Raw genomic sequence first — 25,170 nt, 5'->3', positions numbered from 1 at the left:
TTATTCTACTGAATTAAAAAAGAGATTTATTCTAATTAATTGCATCACAATACGCATTGAAAAGATTATAAGTATAGAGTATAAAATTCTATACCTGATTTCTGATTATAGAAAAATTAGAAAGAAAAAAAAATTTAAAGATAAGAAAATTTAGTATTAACTCGAACCATTAGCATACTGAACAACGATAAATTTGCGTACGTACAAAAATGGCAAGGGAGTCACTTGATAAGCCCGTCCCCCCAAATATGAGTTACGACGAAGCATTGTATGTCAGGTCTATCCTGTCCTTAGTCAATGGTTGTGGCACGCAAGCATCCCGGAGTGGAGCGCAACTTCGGAACCGCGTAAGTACAGTGGGTGGGAGTTGCAGCCCTCGTGAGTCAAGAGAGCGAAGAGTAACCGAAAGAACGGACTTCTACTCTTCAGTCTGTTCGCGGCCGTCCGTCAAGCAGGCATCTCTGATTCTCTTGTGTCCCTAGTTGCTCCGTTTTCGTCTGTAATCTTCATAATCTTCGTTACATGTAGTGTCTATTTCTCTGTCTAAAAAAACTTTGTGGATGATACCACGTTGTTGTCGACGATACGATCATTATCACCACCGACACCCTGATCAACTAAGAGTAATAATCGTACTGACAATCGCGAGGACACTGACGCGACACGCGTTTATGACAGTTTGTTGTGCTGAATCCATCCCCCGTGCATGAGAACGACTGAACGTGTGATTAAGTGGCAAGACGTGCAAGCATGTGGTACGCGAATCTTATCGTGGGCCTAATAAGTCTGATCATTGTCAATTCACCACTTTGGTGTTCAGACGCGTTTAACATCGAGACGAAACATTATGCGGTTTACCGAAACGAGACCAGATCCATGTTCGGATTCGCTGTTTCTGTGTACAGGGATAGATATGGACGAGGATGGTGAGATTCCTTTTATCATACTTCAATTTTTGTATATCTATGATCTAACAGCTGAGAAACTCTTGTGCTCTACAATTTATTAGAGCTGTATATAGAGCTTACGTAATACATAGTTGAATATTTTCAAGACGAAAGATTTCTACACGTCTAAAAATTGTTATATTAGTCTACATTTCAATGAGCCTGTATTGTTACGATTAAATAAGAATATAATTATTATAGAAGAGTATTTATTAATTATTATTGGCAATAGTTGTGATTTAATGAAACGTCGTTTTCGAAGTTGCGAGAGGTAGAGGAGTTTGTTTATGTCGAAAAATATACATACATATTTGAAGATATAAGTTTCGAAACATCGCAAATACGTTCATTCCGAATCCGTTCGATATAAATTTTTTATACATAACAAATAAACGCGTTCACACGAATCATTTATTTTAGTTAGAGTTAGTAGTTAAATACTAATTATATAATGATATAAATAAATAATGAAATTGTGAAACCTGTAGAAAAAATGAATGAATTATGAAATTGATGAGTCATACGAAAATGAACGACTTGGTTCGCTATCGATTATTCACATATTTTATCCCTATTAACGTTAACACATCAACGCGACACTCCTGACAACAGTTAATTACGATCATTCATCGTGAATAACTCGTTGGCAAGCAGATTTGCTTTATTGATTATCCCTACGACGATGATGTTGATTTGTTCGAGGGTAAACTCTTGGATAACAGATGCTTCTTGACAAGTTTAGAATCGTTTGCCTTTTATGTCCTCTTTCGAGAACAAGGCGAGTTGGTTTTCCCGTTTCATCCGGAGGCTTGTAACTGTTCTCCATCTTCTCTTCTACAATATACTACTTGATGAGTATGCAAGAAGATTTAGGAAAGCAATAACGAGCGACACGCTTTATTCCCTTGAGTAGGTGTTAGCATTATATGCTAATTAATTTAGTATTAATTTAATAGCATTATACGTGTTTTGACCGTAGAATGATCAACAAGAAAAGTTATTCAATTTAAAAATTCTGATTTTATAATAGAATCAGTAGCTTGATCTGCATGTAAAGTATATTGAGTTGAGAAACAGTTTTGTTGTCACATAGAGATCACATGCTTCAAGATTTCTAAAATTTTCGAGCATTCTTATCGTCGGTAGGGTATGTTAGGGTATGTATTTATTTAAGGAAGTGAGTCGCAATAGAGTTTAAAAAATTTTGTTAGAACCTTGGAAAAATCTGTTACGTTGGAAAATTATTAGAATTCTGTTACATTAGAAAACTTTGGAGTTAAAAATCTGTCAAAGTAATGAAAAGATACCATTGAAATTTGCAGAAAGAAGAAGAAAAAATGAAAAAATAGCATACAACTACAATTAGGAAACTAAAACCAAAATTTTCAATAGCATATATAAAATAAACAAATGTTGCCCATTCGATAGATTTTCTAGAATAATTGAATAACTTTTAGACCAATCTTTGTGGATAATTGATTACATAAGGTATGAACGAGGATTGATTACATGACACAATGAAGTAGATACTTATTACCATATGTAGACACAATTTATTTAAGAAGAAGAAGAAGAAAGAAGAAAAAAATCACGAAAGATCAAGAAAGATTATAATCTACGTTCTATATTATCGCCTATACACCGTATAGATGTTCGTTTTCATCTGAAATAAGAACAGTGTTTCTCGTGACTCACGGAGGCCACGAATAAACGTTTCTGCTCCAGCTCCTCTGGCGACGACGGATATAAATAATGTCGACAGAACGAGGAAACGCGAATAATGGTAGCGGTTACGATGGCCCTTTGCGGGAAAATCCACGCCAAAGGTCGACTAGGATCCAGACCGTGCAATTTATTCGATTCTAACGGATATCAAAGCTATCACACGATCAGAGTTGACAGAGACGCTATCGATTCGAACTGGTTCGGATTTTCGATTCGCATGGAAATCGAATCCTCCACATGTATGAGTTTTTGTAAGTAAGTACGCCGATTTTCTTCGCAATCATGTTTTTCGGCAGGATGAGTTTTAGAATAGGCACATCGCATGATCACTCGTTTCGATAGTTGGAATGAGTTGAATAATTTGACAAGCTCGAATAATTTGTGAAAGGGAGCTGATCGTTGGTATCTCACTCGTTAGAACGATTTACATATATATTTGCGAGAAAGGTATAAGGATTGAAGGTATAAGAATCGTAAGTCAATGAGAGCTATAGATGAATTTTTTTACTGAAATGAACAAAGTGTAGAAAATGATGTATAAAGTTTATGTTTGCCTAAAGAAAAGATCTGCTTGGATTCTATTTCTTTAATTGTGTTTGTGTGAAAATATTAATTTGCTTTAATAACATAATGTTTTAATATTTGGGAAAGTATACATAGGTTCAAAGTAAAGTTTAAAAAATCATCTCGAAATAAATTAACGAATAATTTTTATTGAATAAAAGATTCTTTCAAAACTAATATTGAAAAATACAAGAAGCTCAAAGCGTCACTGCAAGCAGTTTTCTCAATCCATCTTCTTTCTCCCTCAATAGCTGCTTATACATTGTTTTCTTCAATATCAGACAAAGATAGACAGTCACGATATCCGAGAAGAAATAAGAGAAGTTAGAGTATGGTGTTTTTCGAATATCCAAAGCCGCAGAAAGTACGAATATAATATCCGCTTAAAAATTATGTTTCAATCTTCGACACTATCATTTTACGTTTGTTCTTCCAGATATCAGATTATTTTCGTATCCAAAATTCAAATTACGCGGGAGATGGCAAGTCCCTCTTGCTTTTCCGCAATCATTTCTTGATTGACGAACATGTCAATGAACGTGATAACGAACAACACGTTGAATGAATTCATAGCACAAGATTGCCTATGATACGGGACATTGAATCATCGTTACTCCGTTACGTGGGCGGTTGATAGCTATTGCTTTACTTTACTTTGATTAATATTCTGTTAATCTGTACGTTTGACTTAGTAATTCATCAACGCTTCGCTATTTTTCAATGAACATGCCTTTCAATCTTTGTTGATTATATCACGTAGATATTTGTATGTACATATTACATATACAAGTGCGCGCTTCGTAAAAATCGCATCTAATCTGCAAAACCTTTTTTTGACGTCAAACCTAATCTTGGAAATATTTGAATCAAACTACAGATCGCTATCGTCCACATTTTTATTAATACTTTTCCAACAGTTTCAATTTTTTAAATTTTATTTCATTGAAACTGAAATATTTCTTGATGCTATGCAATACATATGTATTTACCCTTAATGTGACTATATAAAAGCCGCGAATACTATTTTCAAATAGCATTTGACAAGCGAATTATTATTAGAAACTTGAAAGTTACAGCAACTTAGCTTAAAGGTAATTGTAATTTTAAACGTGATGAAGAGATTGTTCGCATTGTTCGTGTATAGTATAAGATTCTATTGATTCATCTACAATCTTCAGTACAATGATCCCACGAGATACTCAAATCAAATTATCTGTCAGCCTATCGCCGGTGATTTTTCATCTCATCTGATAATCACTCATTCATGATCATTCTTCTTATTCACTACAAAAGAAGAAGGAAGAAACAAGAATAAAGAATAAAAAGAAAGAAGTAAATTAAGTGGGAAAAAGGGGGAAAGGAAATTAAAAAATTCGGAAAGAAAGAAAGAGAAATAAGAGTAGGAAAGAAAAAGATGGGAAAAAATAGAAAAGAGAAGAAAAAAGACAATTTGAGACATGACGTTATATATAGCGGCTTGATGACTCGTTTCTTTTCTCGGATTCGATTACTCGTGTAAAGACTAGTGAGGTACGTGCTAAATATAAAAATTGCATATGTATTTCGCAAACGAAGAAGGAAAACATTCGTATTCGAGTAGATGATAAAACTCTATACTTCCACAGCTTCGACGCAAGAGACTGATAAAATTCCGCTTCGTCTTCCCTCTCCTTGTTCTTCGTTGATCGAATTAATTATCCAATTTATGGAGATATCGCATATTGACGGACGCTTTTTCAAAGCGAAAATAGTTTTCCTTTTGTTATTCCATTTCTATTACGCGTCGGTCAGATTTTTTGCTGAGAATTCCGGGAAGCATATGTTTCTTATCTCAGCCTGCCTTTACATACGTGATAAAACCTTGCCACACTTTGCAAAGTGCTAGTCGTTCGTGATTCTACCAGAGTAGAAAATTCCACGGTAGTATCTCCGTGCTTTTACTTCCTATTTGTTTCACTGCCAATTCTCGACATAGGTATCTTTTTTTTTTTTTTTTTTNTGGAAATTAAGAATAATTTTTGGCGTTTGAAATTAAATCGGGAAGAGAGAATATTCTAGTCCTTTTTTTTTTTTTTTTTTTTTTTTTCAGTGGAGAATTTAATCATTTGACAAGTTTTTCGGGAATAAGTGTTCCTTATTTAGATATTTACTGAAGACTAAACAGAGAAATAATTTATAAAGCAAGATTATATAGAATGAACAAAACAGAAAAAAGACTAATGAATAAAAAATGAGATGAAATTTTGTCTTTTATAGTGACGACATTCAACTTTTTAAGTTGGAATAAAAATAATTAATTTATTGACTTTGATCTGAATAATTAATTTATTGACTGAATCTGTTGTAGTTGTTGTCAATATATCGTATGTGATTGTTTTAGATTTTCTCGTGGTTAAATTCTTCTTGAAATCTTTTGTCCCGCAAAAGGTTTGTTGTGTCGATCGTTTGAAACTGGTGCTTACAAAGCGTGTCGATGGTAGAGGAAACGAGGATTCAATTTTCCTGTTTCCGGTGGAACGAAACAAAAGTCAGGTTGGATCGGCGAATCTCGGTATAGGTTTTTTATTCTTAGGTACTAATTGGTATGCAAACCATGCAACATTTTACTTTGTTCGTTCAACCTTTCACCTCACGATCTTTTTAATCAGTTATTTCATTTATTTCATAGAGATATCACAAAGAGTTTTGAAACCGTCGCTTTAAACTTAGAAAAAAAAAAAAAAAAAGAAAAAGAAAATTCTATTTGAATTAATTTCGACAAAATAATCTCGGATCAAAAATGATCATTTCGTTGATCATGATCAAACTTTTGTTAAATTCAGGGATGAAATAAAAAAAGAAAAAACTGTGTGAATTTACTGTGTGAATTTACTGTGTAAATTAATTTTTCAAAATTTTTCATCGAAAACGGTATAAACGAAGATTTAAACGAATGATCATAGGTGCGAATAATCGTAAACATCGTGATCTTTCAGTCGAGTTAGGTGAATAGGAGGATCCTTTTAAGATAAGTTTTTTATTCCTTCGGTCTCGAAATCTAGTGCCAAGACACTTCTACAGAGTCTGCATATTTGGCACACCTCTCGGTCGATTATCGATTCCTGTCCAATTGGCGTTGATGGATTTTCACTTTTAGCAATCATTCTTTTTTTCCCTTCTTTCTTCGTTTTCTTCGTTTTTTCTTTCATCATTGTATTTCGTTGCCATTTGATTTTAAATTAGGTTAGATGGCAAAGAAATTGCATGCTATTTTTATTTCGATGATATCGTGAAATTGACGAGATATGATAGAAATGCTCAATCAGATTACAAACTATTTTATATGGTGTAAATGAGCAAAGGATATTGTTGGGGATAAAATAGGTATGTATGATTGTACTTGATATAGTATTTATATATCGAGTAATTATTATTTAAATAGGCATATTTTTCGTTTCATTTAGTAGTAGATACTTTTATATATCTACATGAAAATAATATATATCGATACTATGAAAATAAAATATAGAATTTAGTAAAAAAGAGGCTTATACTGAGAAATAAGTAACTGCTGTATATTGTACGTAGATTATGATTATACTATACAACACTAAGAGACATACGTACATAGATATTATATTCTACAAAAGAGAAATTTCTTGAATTATATTGAATTTCTTCGATCCAAAAAATCAATATTCTAATTACTTTCAAATATACATACACGTTCTAAATACTCATCATCATACATCGGCATCATCTTCTAATGAAACAGCAATCGTTTGTACCCAACATTCGCCATAACCGCCGCGGTGAATCGACAAAATACAAAGAAAGGAAGGTGTAAAAACTTCCCTTAAAAAAGAGAAGAAAAAACCAGAGAGAGGGAAAGAGAAAGAACTACGAGAGGAATGGAGATAATGAGGATCGCGTGAGGCACGTGCCCGAAGTTCTGGCCATGTCATTATCCAGGAGGAGAGCCGACAGTCTCGAGCCTATTACCTTTACCTGGATGGATGCAAACACGTGTGCAAATATTCTTACACACACGTGAACGACACGTTTTGTACGTGACTATAAGGCCAGGTGGTAAAGCTGTTGAAAGTAAAGAGAAAAAGAAACGAGTTATTGCTTTGCCTCTGGGTTTTTTCTCGTTGTGCACTGTATGCAGTCCCGTATGAAGTAGAATATGAAATTTTTAATGTGTAATTTGACGTGTTTTCCCTTACCCAAATACGAAAGCGTTCAGATGAGAAATTATTATTTTATGAAGTTTATTTTACGAATGTTTCTGGGAAAGCATTTATGGGAAATTCAAAAAGTGCAAGATATTGATAAGTGCAAATTGCTATGTTTAAGTGATAAGAAAATTACAGAGGAGATCATAGAAGCTGAAATTTAATGATATTAAGAAGCATGGTTGATTAATATCGTCGTCGGTTGTTGATGTTCCATAATTATTTTTCAAGACACTGTTGAACCTGACTTAACAGATGATCGTCAGTAGTATGTTTGTACGATTTTTACGTCACGTGTATAGCGTGAACGTGAAATGACGTAATAACTTATACGTGAAAGTCATTAAGCATTGGCAACGTGAGAGTGCAATTGAAACGGCTCGTTAAGTGACTTAGAAGCACATTTCCGACCACTTTAAAGCCCAGCTGTTATTTAAACTCCTCTACTATTTGTTACAACTTTTTTTATGATTCTCCGCAACGACCGAATCGATCAAGATTGTTAAATTAGTTAGATGTGTAATTGGTGACGTACGAAAGTAAATAAATACACGGTTTGATTGATTTTAAAATTCGTCCAGGAAATATAGTAAGATACAGATTTTCTGTGAAATCTTAATATGATATCACGAAACCTGCATATTCAGAATTTTTGAATATAAATATTCTCTCACATTACGGCAAAATAGAATTTGGTACAACATTAAAGGAGTTGACTTTAGGACTTTAAACTTTATCAAAAAATTTTGTTTTCCTCTCAATGAATATCCAAAATGTCAGACTCAATTTTTACACGTAACATTTTTTAATTCGAGTGTTTTCAATTGCATGCGAACAATATCGTGTTTTTCATTCTCTCCGTGATGTTTTTAAAAATTTGAGTCTGTCACCATCGGATCGCTGAATGTCGAATACAAATCGTGAAAAGATGAGCGAGCCTATCGATGGAGTATATGTATATGTAAATAGATGCCAGAGGGTGTTTGTCCGCTGTTATTACATCAAGTTGTATATCACCGGCACAAGGGTAACACGGGGATCGTTGGCAATAACATGAATTGACAGTGAGTATGGCGTGTCAGTATCACGTATACTGCTACCGATAGTGATTCACGATACAGTTGAAATTACCATTACAGCATCGTGAATGTGTGACACGAGAATATCCAAGTCGTACGTGATACATACTGTAAACATGATACATGGAATCACTGTGTAGGTACAGGTAGGTGTGTCCAGTACTGTTCATGTACTATTTCTGTCGCGGTGTATGGCATACTGCCGTTCAAAAGCTAAAATAGTGAAATCATTGTATGGATAGTTCTAATGTTATATCGTTCTGTCTCATTCATTCATGGAATCGATGGTGTTTACGCGAAGAATGCAAAATTTCAAAAATTAAAACAAGGTTAAAATTCAAAACGAAAGGTTAAATAATTGCGTGCGTAGAGTGTGAAATAAAGAATAAAAAAGTAGTTATATAATATTGAATATGAAGGAAAAGTTTCACTACAAGGTATTAGTCAAATTGAATTTAATATATTTGATTTTGTTGAATACTTTATTGTTTTATCAATTCATTGTTCCTTTATCAAATGTTTACTTGATTCTGAAATGAGTTGTAAAAGAAAGTTTTGAGATTGGTTGAATTGAAACACATTTAAAAGATTTATATTAGATATTTTATATTTATAAAGACTTGAACTTTTTTGGATTTCTACGAGCTTGTTTAAGATTACAGATTGTCATTGGAAATCTGCAACATGTTAGTTCAGTTTTGTATCTTCTGTCCATTCTGTTTTTTTTTTTTTTTCCACGAATCCTGCCAGTTGTGTTCTGTCCACCATATGGCAACGAGATGTTCATCTATACATCGTCCAGGCAAAATTGCATTGTTATTCGACAGAATGGTTCGACACGTGTTTCCTCAAAATTCAGCCCAAATACCGTCAGTGAAAATAACTTCGTTTCGGCTAGATTCCAGAATACTGTTTTATGGGCATCCGTACGACGATTTATAGTTTCTCTCTACAATTCTCATTATTATTTGTTCACGTAACACGTACATGGCATCGATATCGTGCCTTCCATGTTTGCATAGCTGAATTTGAAAATTTCTATGATTTTCTTAAGCAACATACATGCATTTTTGAATTGATTGAAACAGAGATTGGAATTTGAATTTGACGAAAATATGAAGACGAGAAAAACAAGTAAAAGAGAAAAGTGAAACTTACAAGTAGAAAAGTTTAATGTAAGTACCTAAATCAGCTTTAGCTGCATATATTAACAATAAGCATAATATAGAATAGCCTAGATCGAATATAACGAAGACTATACTGTATTGTGTACATCTGCTACGATTTTATTTCCAACGATATTTCATTTCCCGATTGGCGTATGTACGAGAAGAACGTACACTTTCTCGAGGCAGTAATTCACTATCGTTTCTTCGAAATCAGTAATAAAACTACGCATGGTTGTTTCGTTTAATTGGTCGAATTGTATGATAAGCTGAACAAATAAGACTACAAAAGATGGTTATATACATACATGCATACGTACGTATGCATTGTTCATGCATCGTATGTATGTACATGTATCGCACATGGAAGTGGGTCGTTGCAACGTAGACGTTCAGATGAAACGATGCTGATTAATTTGTTCTTTCGTTAATGCAATTAATATCAGCCAATTAATCTGCTCGTCCAGACAAAATTCCTTTCCTGTTTGATCTCGTTGAGTACAAACCACGAACTCTGACTGTTTATACTCGATCATGCGTATTATTAGTTATTTATTTATTGCGTGATAATGGAATTCTTTTGTCTCGTTCTCACTCTTTCTTTCATTTTGTTTGCATTGTGGCTGCCATACTTGTCGACGTTCTCTATTTTTTTGCTGCTCTATCTCTTGCGCGATATATTTATTTAACGGTTATTCATTGAATAAACGATTAATTACTAAAATTACTAATTAAAATCGGTAGATCTACCGAGAAACGAAAGAGAAAAATAATAATAATAAAAATTGGAATTGTGGAGAAAAGACTCAAGTGCTAAAAATACTAAAGGAGAAAATATTATTTATCAAATAACGTACAAATAATATAAAGTGGTAAGAAATTTGCAGAACTCGTGGAAGAAAGAATCTCTTCAATTTCGAGGCAAAGTTTCGTTCGAAGAAATTCCAAGCGTCTACCACACACACACACACACACACACACACACACACACACACACACACACACACACACACTCATATGTACAGATATATTTTATTAGCAGCGAGGCTGACATCATCAAGTAAACATACAGTTATCCGATAAGGATAATACCAGAGAAATATATGAATTCGTAAAATTTCAAAGACAAAAAACATTCGAGATTTCACGTTCATTATTGCCGAATCTGGTGGCCACATGGTCATCCTCTGACCATTCTTGTCCATTCGTATCGAATGGTAGAAAAGTCGTTTAAACACGTGCAGGTTCGATAAAAACGAATGTCATGTGTGTTTTCAACGTTTGTTACGAAATTTTTGATCATAGACTTACCAATATCAATGGAAACTGGATATATATAGAAATATTCAAAGGAATATTTTAAAATTCTAAAATTTCCAAGAGGTAAATAATGAAATAATAATATTATTTCATTGTTTTGAAAAATATTTTAAAGAAATAAATTATACAACATGTAATTATACATGAAAATTTTTACAAAATCTAATTTTTTATTATATATTTTTATTATATATATTATATATTTTTTTTCGTAAATTTTATATATATTATATATTTTTTTTCGTAAATTTTAATATTTCTTCGTAAAAATATTCCAAAGTTGATTTTGATAAGTCTTCTTAGGTAATTTTCTTTCTTATTGTAAGAACTAAATGTTTCATAATTTTTGCTCGAGTTGTGCCTACGATAATCCAACGATGGAGAATTTTTTTTACAAGCCTAGAAGGCTAGTCGTTGTTTTTAGTCGCTGTATAAGCAGAATGAAAGAAGTGTAAATTTATGCAAGACATATGTAGTTAACGTTGATCGCTAATCGATACGGTTGTTATAGCCTTGAATTCATTCAAAGACAGTCATATGCTCCATCTCGAATACTTGTACCATACATACGCGCGCGTACATAGATATGTGTGTGTTCTATATCGTCAGTTACGAATTACGTTCAAGGAATATTCAATTGGAATATTCAATCTATAATTGTTCGTGACCAAGATAGAGTAGAAGACTGCGGTTGTGGAAAGAAGTACCGCGTATCTTTCTCTCCGTAAAATATCCGTGTGCTGAAGCACACTCAATTTCGTGAGAATTAATGATATCTGTTTTATGTTCGAAATAATGTTTATAGAAATTGAATTTCCGGATTATATGGTGATTAGAAAATTCCAACGGAATTTGGAGCAATATAATGAAAATAATTTCATTTATATTGAAATCATTCTATTTGGAAAAGTTTGACTAGTAATTGGATCTGGAGAAGTTGAAGGTTAAGAGATTTTGACTGTCACGTTTAAAATCGTCTTCCTCGTTATATATGCCTAAGAGAATATTAAAATTCTAGTTTAATTTTTAATGCAGATAGCTCCTGTCAACACTATCGAGAAGTTAGTTACAAATAAATTAATTAGATTGTCTGTTGATTTAATTAGAATGCGGTGCATGTTCATTTAACAGGTGAATACGGATTAATTAATTACCTGCCGAAATTTATTTTATATTGGCTTCAAGTATTGCATTTATAAATCGTAATTTACGTAAATTACGTAATATAAATGAATAGTGTAATAGTATAATAGTAACTGTAGTAGTAGTAGTAGTAGTAGTAGTAGTATCTGTGTAATCTAGTATAACCAATAGTAGAACAATGAAGAAATTTTTTTACATTTCCTACCAAATTTATTTAATGCAATAGAAATAAAAAAAATTTCTTATTTATTTCACTGTTAATATTGAAAAACGATATCACATTCTACTCGAAATAATTTCTCAAACAATCAGATTTCTTTTTTCTTGTAAGACACTCTGTCAACAAGGAAGGACAGGGAAGAGCCCATGCCTGTGTGTCAGCTGTTCCATAAATCGATGATCATACATCATGAGTGACCTGGCACATTCGAGTACGTGCGATTTCGTAGCCAGTGAAAGCCTCCTTATAAAGTAGCGGAGACTCGACGCCTGGACGTCGATACGCCTCCGTTCGACTTACGTCATCGACTGATCGTGTGACGAGACGCGCGAGTTGCGTATCCTTAAATTCCGGTTGCACAACGAAACTTTGGAATGATTTGTGAATATTTGAAATTGGACATGGAATCTCGTAAAATCTCTCGTCAAGTTGCCATGTACCCTCTCTTTTATTGTTTCTCGAAGACAGCACAGCATGTTAAACTATTGCATTACTATTGGACTTGTGAAGATGAAACGAAAATAGAGATTTTCTTCTTTTCTTAGTTATTATTATAAAAGCATAATTTTAGTACTTTAAGTATTAAAGTATTAGTTTATATTAGTTCGTATTAATGTTAGTTCTATTCATATTATTTAAATCTAAGCTCGTAAATAATGAGATTAATTTTTAGAATGTTTAGTAACACAGATGACATTATAATTAATCGAATCTGTCATGTTCCATTATACGTGTTCCTTTATCCGGGTTGGTTAGAACCTCATCGAGATATGCATAACTAGCCTGGGGAAAAAATTTCGCAACAATTCGACACAGCTGTTTCAATGGAATTTTGTTATGCTCGAGGATAATATAGCTGAGTTGCATGTGCATATCGTACGAAAAGCTTATTCTACCTGGTTTTAAATTTCCTGGCACGCATAAGCTCGTTACCATATGCACGTTCTACAGGAACATCTCGAGTTCGCTGAACTCGATACTCTTAATCGAGGATTTTCCATTTCTTTCAATCGTTCCTTATTTTTTGATAAATGCCATTCTTTTGATAAATGCTATTAAGAAAGTACTTACTTGCTTAGAAATGTGTTGAACAGACAAGACGATTCTTAAACATAGACAATTTTGTACGATATTCTTTGCAATATTACAATGTAATTTTAGTTTTTCTTTATTCGAAATCCACATTGGATATGCCGATAAAATTTGAAAACAAAAGAAAGAAAAAAAGAAAAGGGAAAATGCTGATGTTACGTCAAAGAATATTAAGATAAAATAGAGTATATTTGCAATCGTACTTTTGGAAAAATAATAGCAAATAACAAATTGCAAATGAAATTTATCATAAAAGAAAACATGGCAAAATTTTACGTGATACACCGGTCACTTTTCACGAACGTATAGAAGGCACTTGCCTTTGTAGAGGCTTCAAAGTTTTACGTGATTTCCGGCTTGAAATACTAAGGTTGCATTACGATCGTCAGTCTTTATCTGTGTGCATAATACACGGATTTGTATTTATTTGACTAACGGAAAAGAATTAAGTGTTGGCGAATTAAGTGTTTCTTTCTAAGTGTACGATGTAATATAGCATATAGCATAAAATTCAAAACAAAGTGAAGATATCCAACATTTTAATGTCCAAAGGATAGACTGATTCAAATTGTATTTTGTCATAGGAAAATATAAAATTTTTGGCTTGACTTGCTGAAAAGATTCACAACATTTTCTTATAAATTTTTGTTATACTGCGATCAAGTTTAGTTCAATTAAAGAGCTTAATATTGTGAAATTAAAGATGTGGAAAGTGGAAAAGTAAAGGGATGCAAGAATCGATTATCCATCATGTTCGAAGATCTACAATCTTAAATCCGCATCGTTATTTCTTTTCTTGTGAAGACTCGAAACTTGTGTTGTTTCATGCATGTGTATCCACGGTCGAAACGAAAGAGTAGAATTTTATTATTATTCGAATAACAAATAAGTAATAAAGTAATATAGTTGCAATTTTTTTGCTACATTGATCAATTCCATAAATTGAAAAGTACGAAAAAATTTAAACGCTGTTGTTTAAATTTACCTTAGAATTGACCTTTATTTATATCATCTTTTTCCATATGTGTGTTTCTTAAAGAGCGATGGAAAGTAAAATTGATCAGTTTGGCTTTTAAGAGACTCGTATATGTTAATCTATCTATTGAAATTTAAACTCAACATTTCCTTAAATGAAATGAAACTGACATGAAGAATGTTAGCAAGCTATCGTTTACATTCACTTCGCAATCATTACTAAACTACGAGAAAGTCCATCCATCTTAGTCGTATGAATCAGCACCAAACGTACTATTTATGTACAAGAGAGGTATTTTTTTACGCATCGTACGCAATGAACATAGAGGATCGCCTGAATGGGCTAATAAATAAATCCATCGATACTGCTATCTAGTCTGGACGAAGAAGTATCGTCGAGGTAAGCTGCGGCCTTTTGCGCGAACAGACATCGACTACCGCGTAAAAATGGCGGCGTGTACCACGATCGTGGAAAAATCGCGGTCGCGCATGAATTAGAGGAGCTGGGCGAATATCGGCGTTCCTTTGGCGTCGCGATACGCGAAACCGTCGTACATACATACATACATACATACATACATACATACATACATATATTGACTTATAACGCGGCACGACAGACACGCATTTGTAATTGCCGTATTTGGCAAAATCGGACGGGGCTCCATTCATGGCAATAGCGATCTGTCCGTCCCATCTGATCTCCTGCTTTAATCGCTGAAAACACAGCAAATCCATGTGCCTGCCACAAATTGCTGTAAATTTAGACTCTCGTTATTTTTGTGACTCGAAAGATTATGATAAGCGATGTACATATTACATTATTTTTTACTTGTGTGGTGAAAACGAAATAATTACAAAGTAAACTGAAACGAAAAAATTAAATTTTATTAAAGTGAAAGGAAACACGCGAAATTCTGTCAAAATTCCGGAACGACGTAAAAACTCACGAATCGTTTCACGAGCTAATTTGGAAGACGCTAAATCACTGCATCTGCATGTTTGTCGGTACAGCTGCAGGCTTTCATTAGCCTGATATATGATTTTCAAATATAACGAAAAATCAACTTGTAATCTTCCTTGAAATTTTATCGAGACATTGTACCATCGTTTCAATTTATATGTTGATCCGTGCGAATGATATCGAAATGTTCTAATTGTAAGTTATTCTAATTGATTCTAAAAAAGCAATATCACTAATAAAATTGCGTAACAGGTTCCTTGCAATTGCAATTTTGTCAGTTGTAAGTATTGTTGTTCACATATACGATACATTTTGCTGTACACACGATTTTTAGAAAGTAACAAGCTGTATTCAGATATGGAGTCAGACGCATCAAACGATCTGAAATAATAATCTTGGGTTTTTAACTTGTCATTTTTATCGCCAACCATAGGAAAACCAGTAGGTGTCAAATAATGAGAATAACTATTATCTAAACTAGATCGATATCGTATAAATACAAATCAACACGTCGATGTCAGTTCGCTTGCTCTCATTTAACGTGAATCTTGCCACAAACCATCTTTGCCGCCTACTGTCATAATAACTCATTACACGAGATAGGCACACCTGTTTGTGGCAACTTGGTAACGCGACTGTTACGCGATTCCTAAGAAAAGTTAAAGATAAATAGTTATCACAGAATTAAGTCAATGTTGAATTAGGAGAAAGAGGAGCGATATCTTTCTGTGGGATCAGTTCGCCCCCGACAGTCCCATTATCTAGTATATGTTTCATTGGTGACTTGCGATTGCAAAAATAGAGGGGGGGGGGGGAAGGGAGGAAAAAAAAAAAGGAAAATAACAAAATGGGTGAGCTCAAATCCTCATCAGATTCAACCCACGTTGTTATTTATGTAATGCGTGTCCGCGAATCTATTGGACATCGAGGTTACAAGACATAGTAAATGATAAAGATGAATCTGTATATCCTGATTTTCTATTCAGTTATTACAATAGAAAATACAAACGACAATAACAATACAAATTCATCAAATTTTGCAAGTACATTGCGGAGCAACATCGTATAACTTTTGTATTTCTCAGTGGCTTGATATTAATGCAACCGACTCGGTAACGTGTGTCTAAATAGATATACTATAAGTATCAGTAATCATATAATAACTAAAATGATATGACAGAAACAGGCGGGTGTGTAGCATTTAATTTCGATTTCAAAAACATGTCTTTTTTTATGCTTCAATGAAGCAATAAAAATTTCGTTTAATTGGAAAAACATTAGAATTTATCCAATTAATTAATGAATTAGATCAGATGCTTCAATTCGTTCATTGATTTATTCTTGCGACTTGTCGTCGGCTATCGTTCTGTTCTTATTGTTCTTTTCTTTTTTCTTTTCTTCTTTTTTTTTTTTCTTTTATCTATCGAAACGACAGTTGCGAATCATTTGCACTGCTCGCATAATTGTCGCTTCTCTTTTAACCGTTGTTAACGCGTTTCTACACGTGTGCGTGACTTTTACCTACGCTCTGACTGAAGTCTAAGAGCTAGAGTATGCCAAGGTTGTCTTGTAAACGTTGCCATTTTTACGTCTCGAATGCAGACGATAATGGTCGACAAAAGAGGTCTCACAATTCCTTCAAAACACTTTTTTCTTCCGTAGATGCAACTTCCAAATTAATTTTTAACGACAAAATTGTTTAGATTTTTATGAATTTAAAAAAATGTTTTTTCATTGTATGTAATATTGTAAAAAATAATAATTTATTTTCTCTTAAAGTGAAATGTAATGAAATGGACATTTCCTCTGTCAATTTCATCTATTGTTCGACGATAGAATGCCATGTATCATTTATCAATCTGCGGCAATATCTACAACGAATATATATATATATACATATATATATACACACATATGTATGTATATTCGAAAGTCTTTTTTTTTTTCATCTGGAATACTTTATGGTTTACGAATTGAAACCTTAAATTCTTCTCAATCTAATTCTCCTCAATTTAAAACACAAATTTTATTTCATATTTACTATTCGTACTGACTTCTATCTTTGACTTGATAAATTACACGTCATATTTTGTCAAACAAGAAACTAATTATACTTGATATCCTGTTTCCCTTGAAAACTAATATTTCATAAATTAATTTTTATGCCAATGAAATTTAATTATAGTTGCTGCCAGAATTTAAAAACAAAATTTATATTTCGGAAAGTCCAAAGTAAGTTAGAATATAAGAGTAAAATTGCTAGAGATTGCTATTAACAGTATCAATTATTTGAAAAATATATGAATAATATATGATTTAATTTTTCATCTGTCTGAATACATTGTTTAATAGTATGAAGTCAAGGTAATTTTAAGATAGAATCCCCGATCCGACACACCCTTTCACGATAATTACACGATCTATTACCTTAGCTAGCAATCTTCATATTGCTCTTCGTACACGCCTATGTCGAGACGAAACGATCTGACGATAAAGCGCAATTTGTGATTATATTTTACCACGAAACACTGGAAATTATGTGTTTTTAATATTTTTAATGAAGTAAAATTGAACATTTAAATAGAGAACAATTAAAAAGGACGCAATGTATTGTTGTTGTTGTTGTTGTTGTTGTTGTTGTTGTTGTCGTCGTCGTCGTTTTTATGTAGTAGGTACTAAAAAATAAAAAATTTAATTACAATTTAATTATTATTTAACATTGCTATACATATTATTATTAGAAGCAACTTCGACATTCTAGTACGATGAAACTGTAATGTGTCACCAATGTATTTCATTGCGGTAGCAAGTGTGTTACCTGGTTTAATGACTCGTCTATTGATGGGATCAGTTACTGACTTCTTGCGCCACTGTTCAAAATAGCTTGTGACCATTGATTTCGATCTCGGAAATACATTCGCGTCATCGTCTTTCCTTAACGATGCGATAATGAATATCGCTAACGTTAATCATCGTATACCAATGACGCAACTCCAGCTGCATTTTATTGCTCGTCATCCAAAATTCGTTCTCGCTCTCTCGTAACCGAGAGAGTTTAAGAATTTCACAGCTAATTCGACGCGTTTCCTTTTACAGGGCAATCGTGGGTGCACCGGAGGCTGAAACTCCTCAAACCGGCGTTTACAGAGGCGGCGCCGTTTACAAATGCGACATTGCTGCCGATGACCGGTGTACATTGATCCACTTTGACAACAAAGGTAAGATACTTTCTCTTAGGGCATAGTTTCTTCACCTTTACAGTGTAATTTTTATATCCAGTTTGAGTATGGAGTTTTTTATAGGAATACGTTAAATAAGAACATATTTTGCATCGTATAAGAATGACAATGTGCTTTAATGATATATAAACGAACTATATAAATTTATTATATTTTTTAAGTTCACAAATAATGTCAAATAACGTGATTAGATCATCGTATGATCTTATCATATTGACATTGTTTAGCGTGACACTCAAGCAATTTAACGCAACGATAACGCGTAAGATCTTTCGTTTCGATTCTCGTGGAAATAATATTAATAACGTACGATGTTACGGCTAAAGTATTTTGATATTCACATATAGCTACTACTTACGATTTCAATCGCATCAGCAGTAATTGAACGAAAATGATATTTTAAAGTACCTTCGATAGTACTTGCTCGGGTATGATTGATTAACGAATTTTCAGACTAATATAGCTTGAAGAATAATATGCTCAAACTTGGTAGAGATCTTGAAAAAATACGATTAGTTTATCACGAGTAAAGATCATGTACCGGAAGCACGGTCGGATTAACTCTTTCAGTTCTTTTCGTAGCTCAATCCGATATCTGTTTTCCGGTTCTTTCTTCCACTTGCACTCTCGTACTTGCCGTGAGGCATTGAAAGGTAATCTCAACGGGCACAGTGTTGCTAACGAGGGCTCGTATCTCGTGTTCCACTAGTTGTTCACAGTCGCTGACCCACATTCTGGCTTTCCACCCGAGAGGTCTGCAGGCCTTCCGAGGAACCCGACTGGTTGTAGAGAAGCGTTCTATTCTTGGCGATTTTCCACCCACCCTTGTCGTTGACCCTTCTATTGCTTCAACTAGTTTATTACTCCTAACCGTATCAATTTCGGACGCCTTTGCTTTTTTCTCAGGAATCACGACTCGGTTAGATTCTATCTAACGTGATTAGCTTGTTGCTTAAAGGAAATAGAAGGATTGCTTTAGAAAAGGTAAATCATATTCTTCGATCTAACAAGTAAATATCAGAAATGTTTATGCATAGTTATATATACGAGTGATCGTACGTGGTTATAATACGAATATATATTATAACTGCAAATTATGGAAGAAGAATGTAGAAAATTATGGAAAAAATGTAGAAAAGCTGCCATGTAATTCCTTTTTCTCCAGACTTTTATACGTCTAGAAGAACTTCAATTTACTTTTAAATCTTCAATCTTCCGATTCCATTACAACTTCTGTTCTATAAATTTCTATTTCTGTTCTATATTCTAACTATCTTTTGCATTTTTGAAAACTGTTTTAGTATAAGATTTGTACTAAACTTGAAAAGTAATCCAACAGGACAAAGTTGATTATATGAAAATGATGAGAGAGGATGAGCCCGAGAGAATTCCATCCCTTTGCTTAATATTATCTCTTCCTCACAAATGGAACTACCACTAGACTACAAATAACTATGTCTTCTACCCAACATTTTTCCTATTAAAAACTATTAAATTGAATGCATCTTATCGTTTTTATCTCATTCGTCAATTGAAATTCCAAGCTTAATTCAGTTTCACTGTTCTCACTTTACGTATCGATCACGTCTCATCTTTCGATGTTTTTCAATTCAACTACGTATTACTGCTAGATGATATCAATAGTTGCTACATCTATTATTCGAACTATTCGAAGTTGGCGTGATCGGACCTCTCGATCTCTGGCAACTATGTACGTAGTAGTATCTGCTATTCCGTGTTCGTACGAGGAAGCGACTCGTATCTCGTGCGGGTCTCTCCGGAGGTCAGTCACTTCTTCAGATGCTCGAGTCTACATCTCGTCGCGGAGGAACTCCTCGAGGTGTACACCCTGTGGAGTGGTGTGACGGGCTGACTCTGGATACCGGGAACCATCATCCACGCAAGAAGCCGACTCTACCTAATACAGAAAACCGTAAGGTCGTGTACGCCCGTGCACGCCCGTGCACGTAGGTTAGGTTCGGCGCTTCTTACGGGATGCCAGCCAAACATTTTCAAGGAAGGTCGTCGCGTTGCCTCTCGCTGCTTCGCCTCTCACAATCATATCGCCAACTGCTGCTTAACTGTTAACTATACTTGATGAATGCGGCGAAACAATTGGATTGTGAAAATCACGATATCGTTCGTTGCCGATAATTTATACTATAACTGTCTTCATTGCGAATTCGATCGATCTTTTAATTAAAAGTAACTTTTAATTAAAAATTAATCGAACGAACGAATGAATGTTTGAGAAAAATGTAGTTTAATGGGGCGATTCGAACGATTCGATCGAGTGCGTTACAAGTGAAGAAAAAAGAAGATGACGAACAGAAATTTGACGGTGTTCTAAAAATAATAATAAAATTGCTCTATCCTAATAAATAATATTTGAACTTTAAAATTGGTATCAATCTATTTTGAGGTGGATAATATTTTTTGAGTATTTTCGAAACAAAATGTTCGTAATTTGTCGATTGTAAATAAATTAACAACTATCGAACAACTATTGCCAAGTGGCTGATTCAAACAATTTCTCTTGGATCGCTAGTATTGCCATATTTACGCGCCTTCGGCAGCGATCGCGAGTTAAGGAATAGGAAGCGAAGGGCAACTTCCGTTTAAGGGTCACTACTCGCCGATACGGCTAACGGGTTCATTCCTTTCGTAAAATTGAGAAAGAAAAATGCAAGGTATCTTTGCTGAGAATTCTCTGCCGTGACACCTGTTCATACCTTGTTTTTTTTCAAGGAATATTCCTAGTCCATAGACTAGGGCATTGGAAACTTTTATTTCTTGGAAATCGTTCAATTTTTCTTTAGCACGTGAATCGGGATACTATTTTCCTAACTTACATGTTACTTGTATTTTTATTTATCCCCAAAACATAATTAATTAATAGCTACTTTATATCTCATTGACTTGTACATGCTAACAAGCCATTTTTAATCTTAATAATAAGGAATTTAATCTTGATAATAAACAATGGTTAATAATATAGAGAATATCGAATAAGAAGGAATAAGAGAAGAAGAGAGAATGGGATAATAAGATACATTAACACAAAATTAGTACAGTAGATGTTTTTACAATATCTTGCTTCTAAGTTGACAATAATACTTCACAATAATATACACAGATAACGATGACTGGACAATTAAAAACACGTGCAGGGAAAGCAAATAAACTTGCTTGTTTCCAAAGACAAAATGTACTTCGTATATTTGCTATGACGTGGTGTGAATTGACGTTTCTTCGAAACTTTTTTGATATCCACAAGCAGGCAAAATGTCTAGTCTATCATCGCAAGAAATAAAAGATGATGTTTCTTATTATCCCTAAAAAAATTTCTTCTCTTTATCTTTATGAAAGAGTTGGAAAATTGGAAAAAAAATTAGAAAAAAGTTTAATTAAAAAGTCTTTTACCGAGACTCTACAAACTCAAGTGAAAAGATTTTAACAAAGTGTATTATTAAAGCGAGGAGACAATTTTATCCATTAAAAACTGCAACATTTGTTCAGTAAATAGACGCATAACTTCTAGAAAAATAATTTGTCCCATTGCTAGGAACTATAGAATTTAAGTTGCAACAAATAGACATTATCACAATAATTTTTACTATTAATAATAATTTCTTTTTCCTTTGTTTCCTTTTGGTAGATAATAAAGTTGTATAATAACTTTATTGGGAGATGCAATAAAAATGAGTAAACACAATATTTCATATTATAATCGACGGATTAATCATGTGGAGTGGAATAATAAATTGCGTCAACGTGTCAATGATTGATGAAAAACCGTTTTTGATTGCAGGAAATAACCACGTCAGGAATCCAAATGTACCGGGTGGTTTGAGTCAGATCGATAATAAAACTCTTCAGTGGTTTGGTGCCACGGTTTCAGCCTCGTTAAGAGACGGAGGACCTATATTGGTGAGTAAATCTACCAAATTTGCATTATACCCATATTTTCAAAAACTGAACTAATGAAATAATAACGAACAAACATCTGCAGTCTAATTAAACACATATCGGTTCTATATACGGTACAAAAGCTGTAGTTACGAATAGACTAGGGAATCTCATGAGGCGTGCATTTGATCTGAAAAGACCGTGCCAGATTCTTCTATTTCTAGATTTGAAAAATTCTGAACAAATTCTGGTTTCGTTCTGTTTCTGCATCGCCATGTCTTCTAAACACAATAGGTTACACAACAACGATAGAAGTCTAAAATAATTTATGAAAAAAGACTAGAAAGATTAGAATCTTGGAAAATAATTTCAAAAAATACTTGTAAAATCGATTTGTAAATTTTTGGGTTTTGAAAAATTTACTTACCAGGAATTTCTATCTTCAATGTTGAGTTTTTTTTCAGATTACGGGCGTTTTTGATATCTAAATGAATGCATGATTGCAATACAATTATTGACAATGTAAAGGCATCTGTAGTAAATTATAAGAATGCGATAATCTGGGAAAGGTCATATTTCGGGAAACGTCGGTATTTAGAAGAATTTTCAATTTTGACAGGCTCGCTCTTATTTCAAATAAGAAATTCCTCGGTCGTAGGATTTCTTTTTCTTAAATATTTTAAAAAGATATCTCCATCTTCTTCTAAATGCCACATATGTACAACGTGCATGCGTGGTTCTTTAAAAAAAAAAAAAAAAACCTCTATCCACACACTTTGTATTAATTTATACAAGTTTATAATAAATTTTTACATTACAAGCACTACTATTTTATACAATACAAATTTCTCAAACAAATTTCACTCAACATATCACTTTTATAATTTTGTTCGTTTATCTAACAAATCTCTGTTGAGTGTTTCGATCGCTCGATTATTTCGTACGTTCGAACGCTCCATTCTTGTATAGATATGTACGTACAATGGGACTGTGGTCCGGATATGAATCTAGTTATAAGCGCAAAGGTCTCTACGCTTGGAAGAGGGTCAGTCCCACCTTTTCCTCCCGAACGCGGCCTTTATGATGTATTCCCGCCCTTATCTTTATGTATGTTGCACTTGGCCGGGTCCATCCTACACGCATCTGCGGATGCACATCACGCACGGCTGCGGTGTGCCAGTCGGGATGATTGAAAGATAGAAAAAAATGAGAAAGCCTGGAACTTTTCGACCGGCGGATTTGCCGAGTTTGCCCAGCACTTTTGTGTATAATCAGATCGAGAACAGTTTATTCTAGTTTAGTTTATTCTATTTCGCTTCTAATTGGGTGTAATAACTGCTTAGAGAGAGTGTGTGAGTGAGTGTGTGTGTATCAAGAATTATTTTATTTCATTGACATGTAGTTTGTTACCACTAAGTTTAGATATCATTCAAAATGATTTGATACTCAAAAGTTTATAGATTTATTTATTTTGTTCCTCTTTGTACACTGTACAGTGACTACATACGGTACATGTTTTTAACGTGTTGTTGCGCGATATTAAGGACACCTATAATTATGTAGCTACATGTGAAGCTTTTCTCCCTAAATTTGATTTTCTATGACAGACTTTTATCTGACAACACAATCGTTCCAACGGAGTAATATCGTATCCAAGGTGACTAAATGCAGCTGTCAGACAATTCATTCCTCGAATTGGGATTCCTTGTAGAGAAATCGGCGCTGTCAGGTCATGAAAAACACGGACTCCCATAAATAAAGAGCTGTTCTCCTATGTCAGAGACATATTAGCGACGATTATCGTTCCCATACTCGCGTAATTTTCGCATAGCGAAACGTCGTCTCAACGTTCTCATCTCTCTGGTCTCTGGTGTTATGCCGAAATTATCTACTTACTCCAGAATGCGAGTGCACATTCCGTTGTGAATGCCGCTGTGCTTTTTTCTTTTCCTCGCTTTCTCCGTTTGAGTCTTCGTCTCATAATATGTGAATTGTACATACATATGTATAATAAATAACCGATCGCTCGTGTCAATCACTTACTGCTTTCCTCCATCCATATATCTAGATGTATTTTCTGATTATTTCCATCCATATATCTAGATGTATTTTCTGATTATTTCCTACTTTCCTAAAACTGTTCATTTTCAGTAGTTAATTGAAGGTTATTCTCATTATTCTCAAGGTTCGTTTGTACTTACTTTAAGGGGAATTACATAATTCCCTTTCTTGCACGATATTATTGATATTATTGGTTACACCTGTCAAACAGAAGCGTATATGTATTACACACGTTGCAGCGTGTATTCGCCAGCTAGTTCCTCGATTCGTTCTTGCTTGCGACACGATGCATCAAAGTGAATTATTTCCTTTGCGAAAACCTGTTGCATTCTGCAACAATCCTCAGCAGTAGGGTAATATCTACGATCGATAGATCATCAGATGAAATGACTTCCATCTTCAACTTCTTCTCTGCGATACTGTTCCATTTATTATTCACGCATACATATATTATTCACAAAATACATATATGCATATATGTCAATGCTTTAAACGATGCATATTAAGCTGATTTGCAATTCATGATATCCCGAACGATAAAAAGCACCG

At 33.8% G+C, this 25,170-nt stretch overlaps 1 protein-coding gene across 2 annotated transcripts in view; it reads left to right on the top strand.

The window, feature by feature from the left end:
• Positions 1 to 399: 399 nt before the first annotated feature.
• The window catches only part of LOC122536593 (integrin alpha-PS2-like), a 57,042-nt gene continuing 32,271 nt past the window's right edge, over positions 400 to 25,170 (top strand). For both annotated transcript variants that reach the window (XM_043669065.1, XM_043669064.1), the window contains exons 1-3: positions 400 to 926; positions 18,509 to 18,630; positions 22,463 to 22,581. In XM_043669065.1, the coding sequence (XP_043525000.1) occupies positions 751 to 926; positions 18,509 to 18,630; positions 22,463 to 22,581 (417 nt within the window). In that variant the 5' untranslated portion in view covers positions 400 to 750. The remainder of the gene's footprint in view (positions 927 to 18,508; positions 18,631 to 22,462; positions 22,582 to 25,170) is intronic.

The sequence above is a fragment of the Frieseomelitta varia genome, unplaced genomic scaffold (genome assembly GCF_011392965.1).
Source record: "Frieseomelitta varia isolate USP_RPSP 00005682 unplaced genomic scaffold, Fvar_1.2 scaffold_852, whole genome shotgun sequence".
Classification (NCBI taxonomy): domain Eukaryota; kingdom Metazoa; phylum Arthropoda; class Insecta; order Hymenoptera; family Apidae; genus Frieseomelitta; species Frieseomelitta varia.
This window is presented reverse-complemented; position numbering and strand designations above follow the sequence as displayed.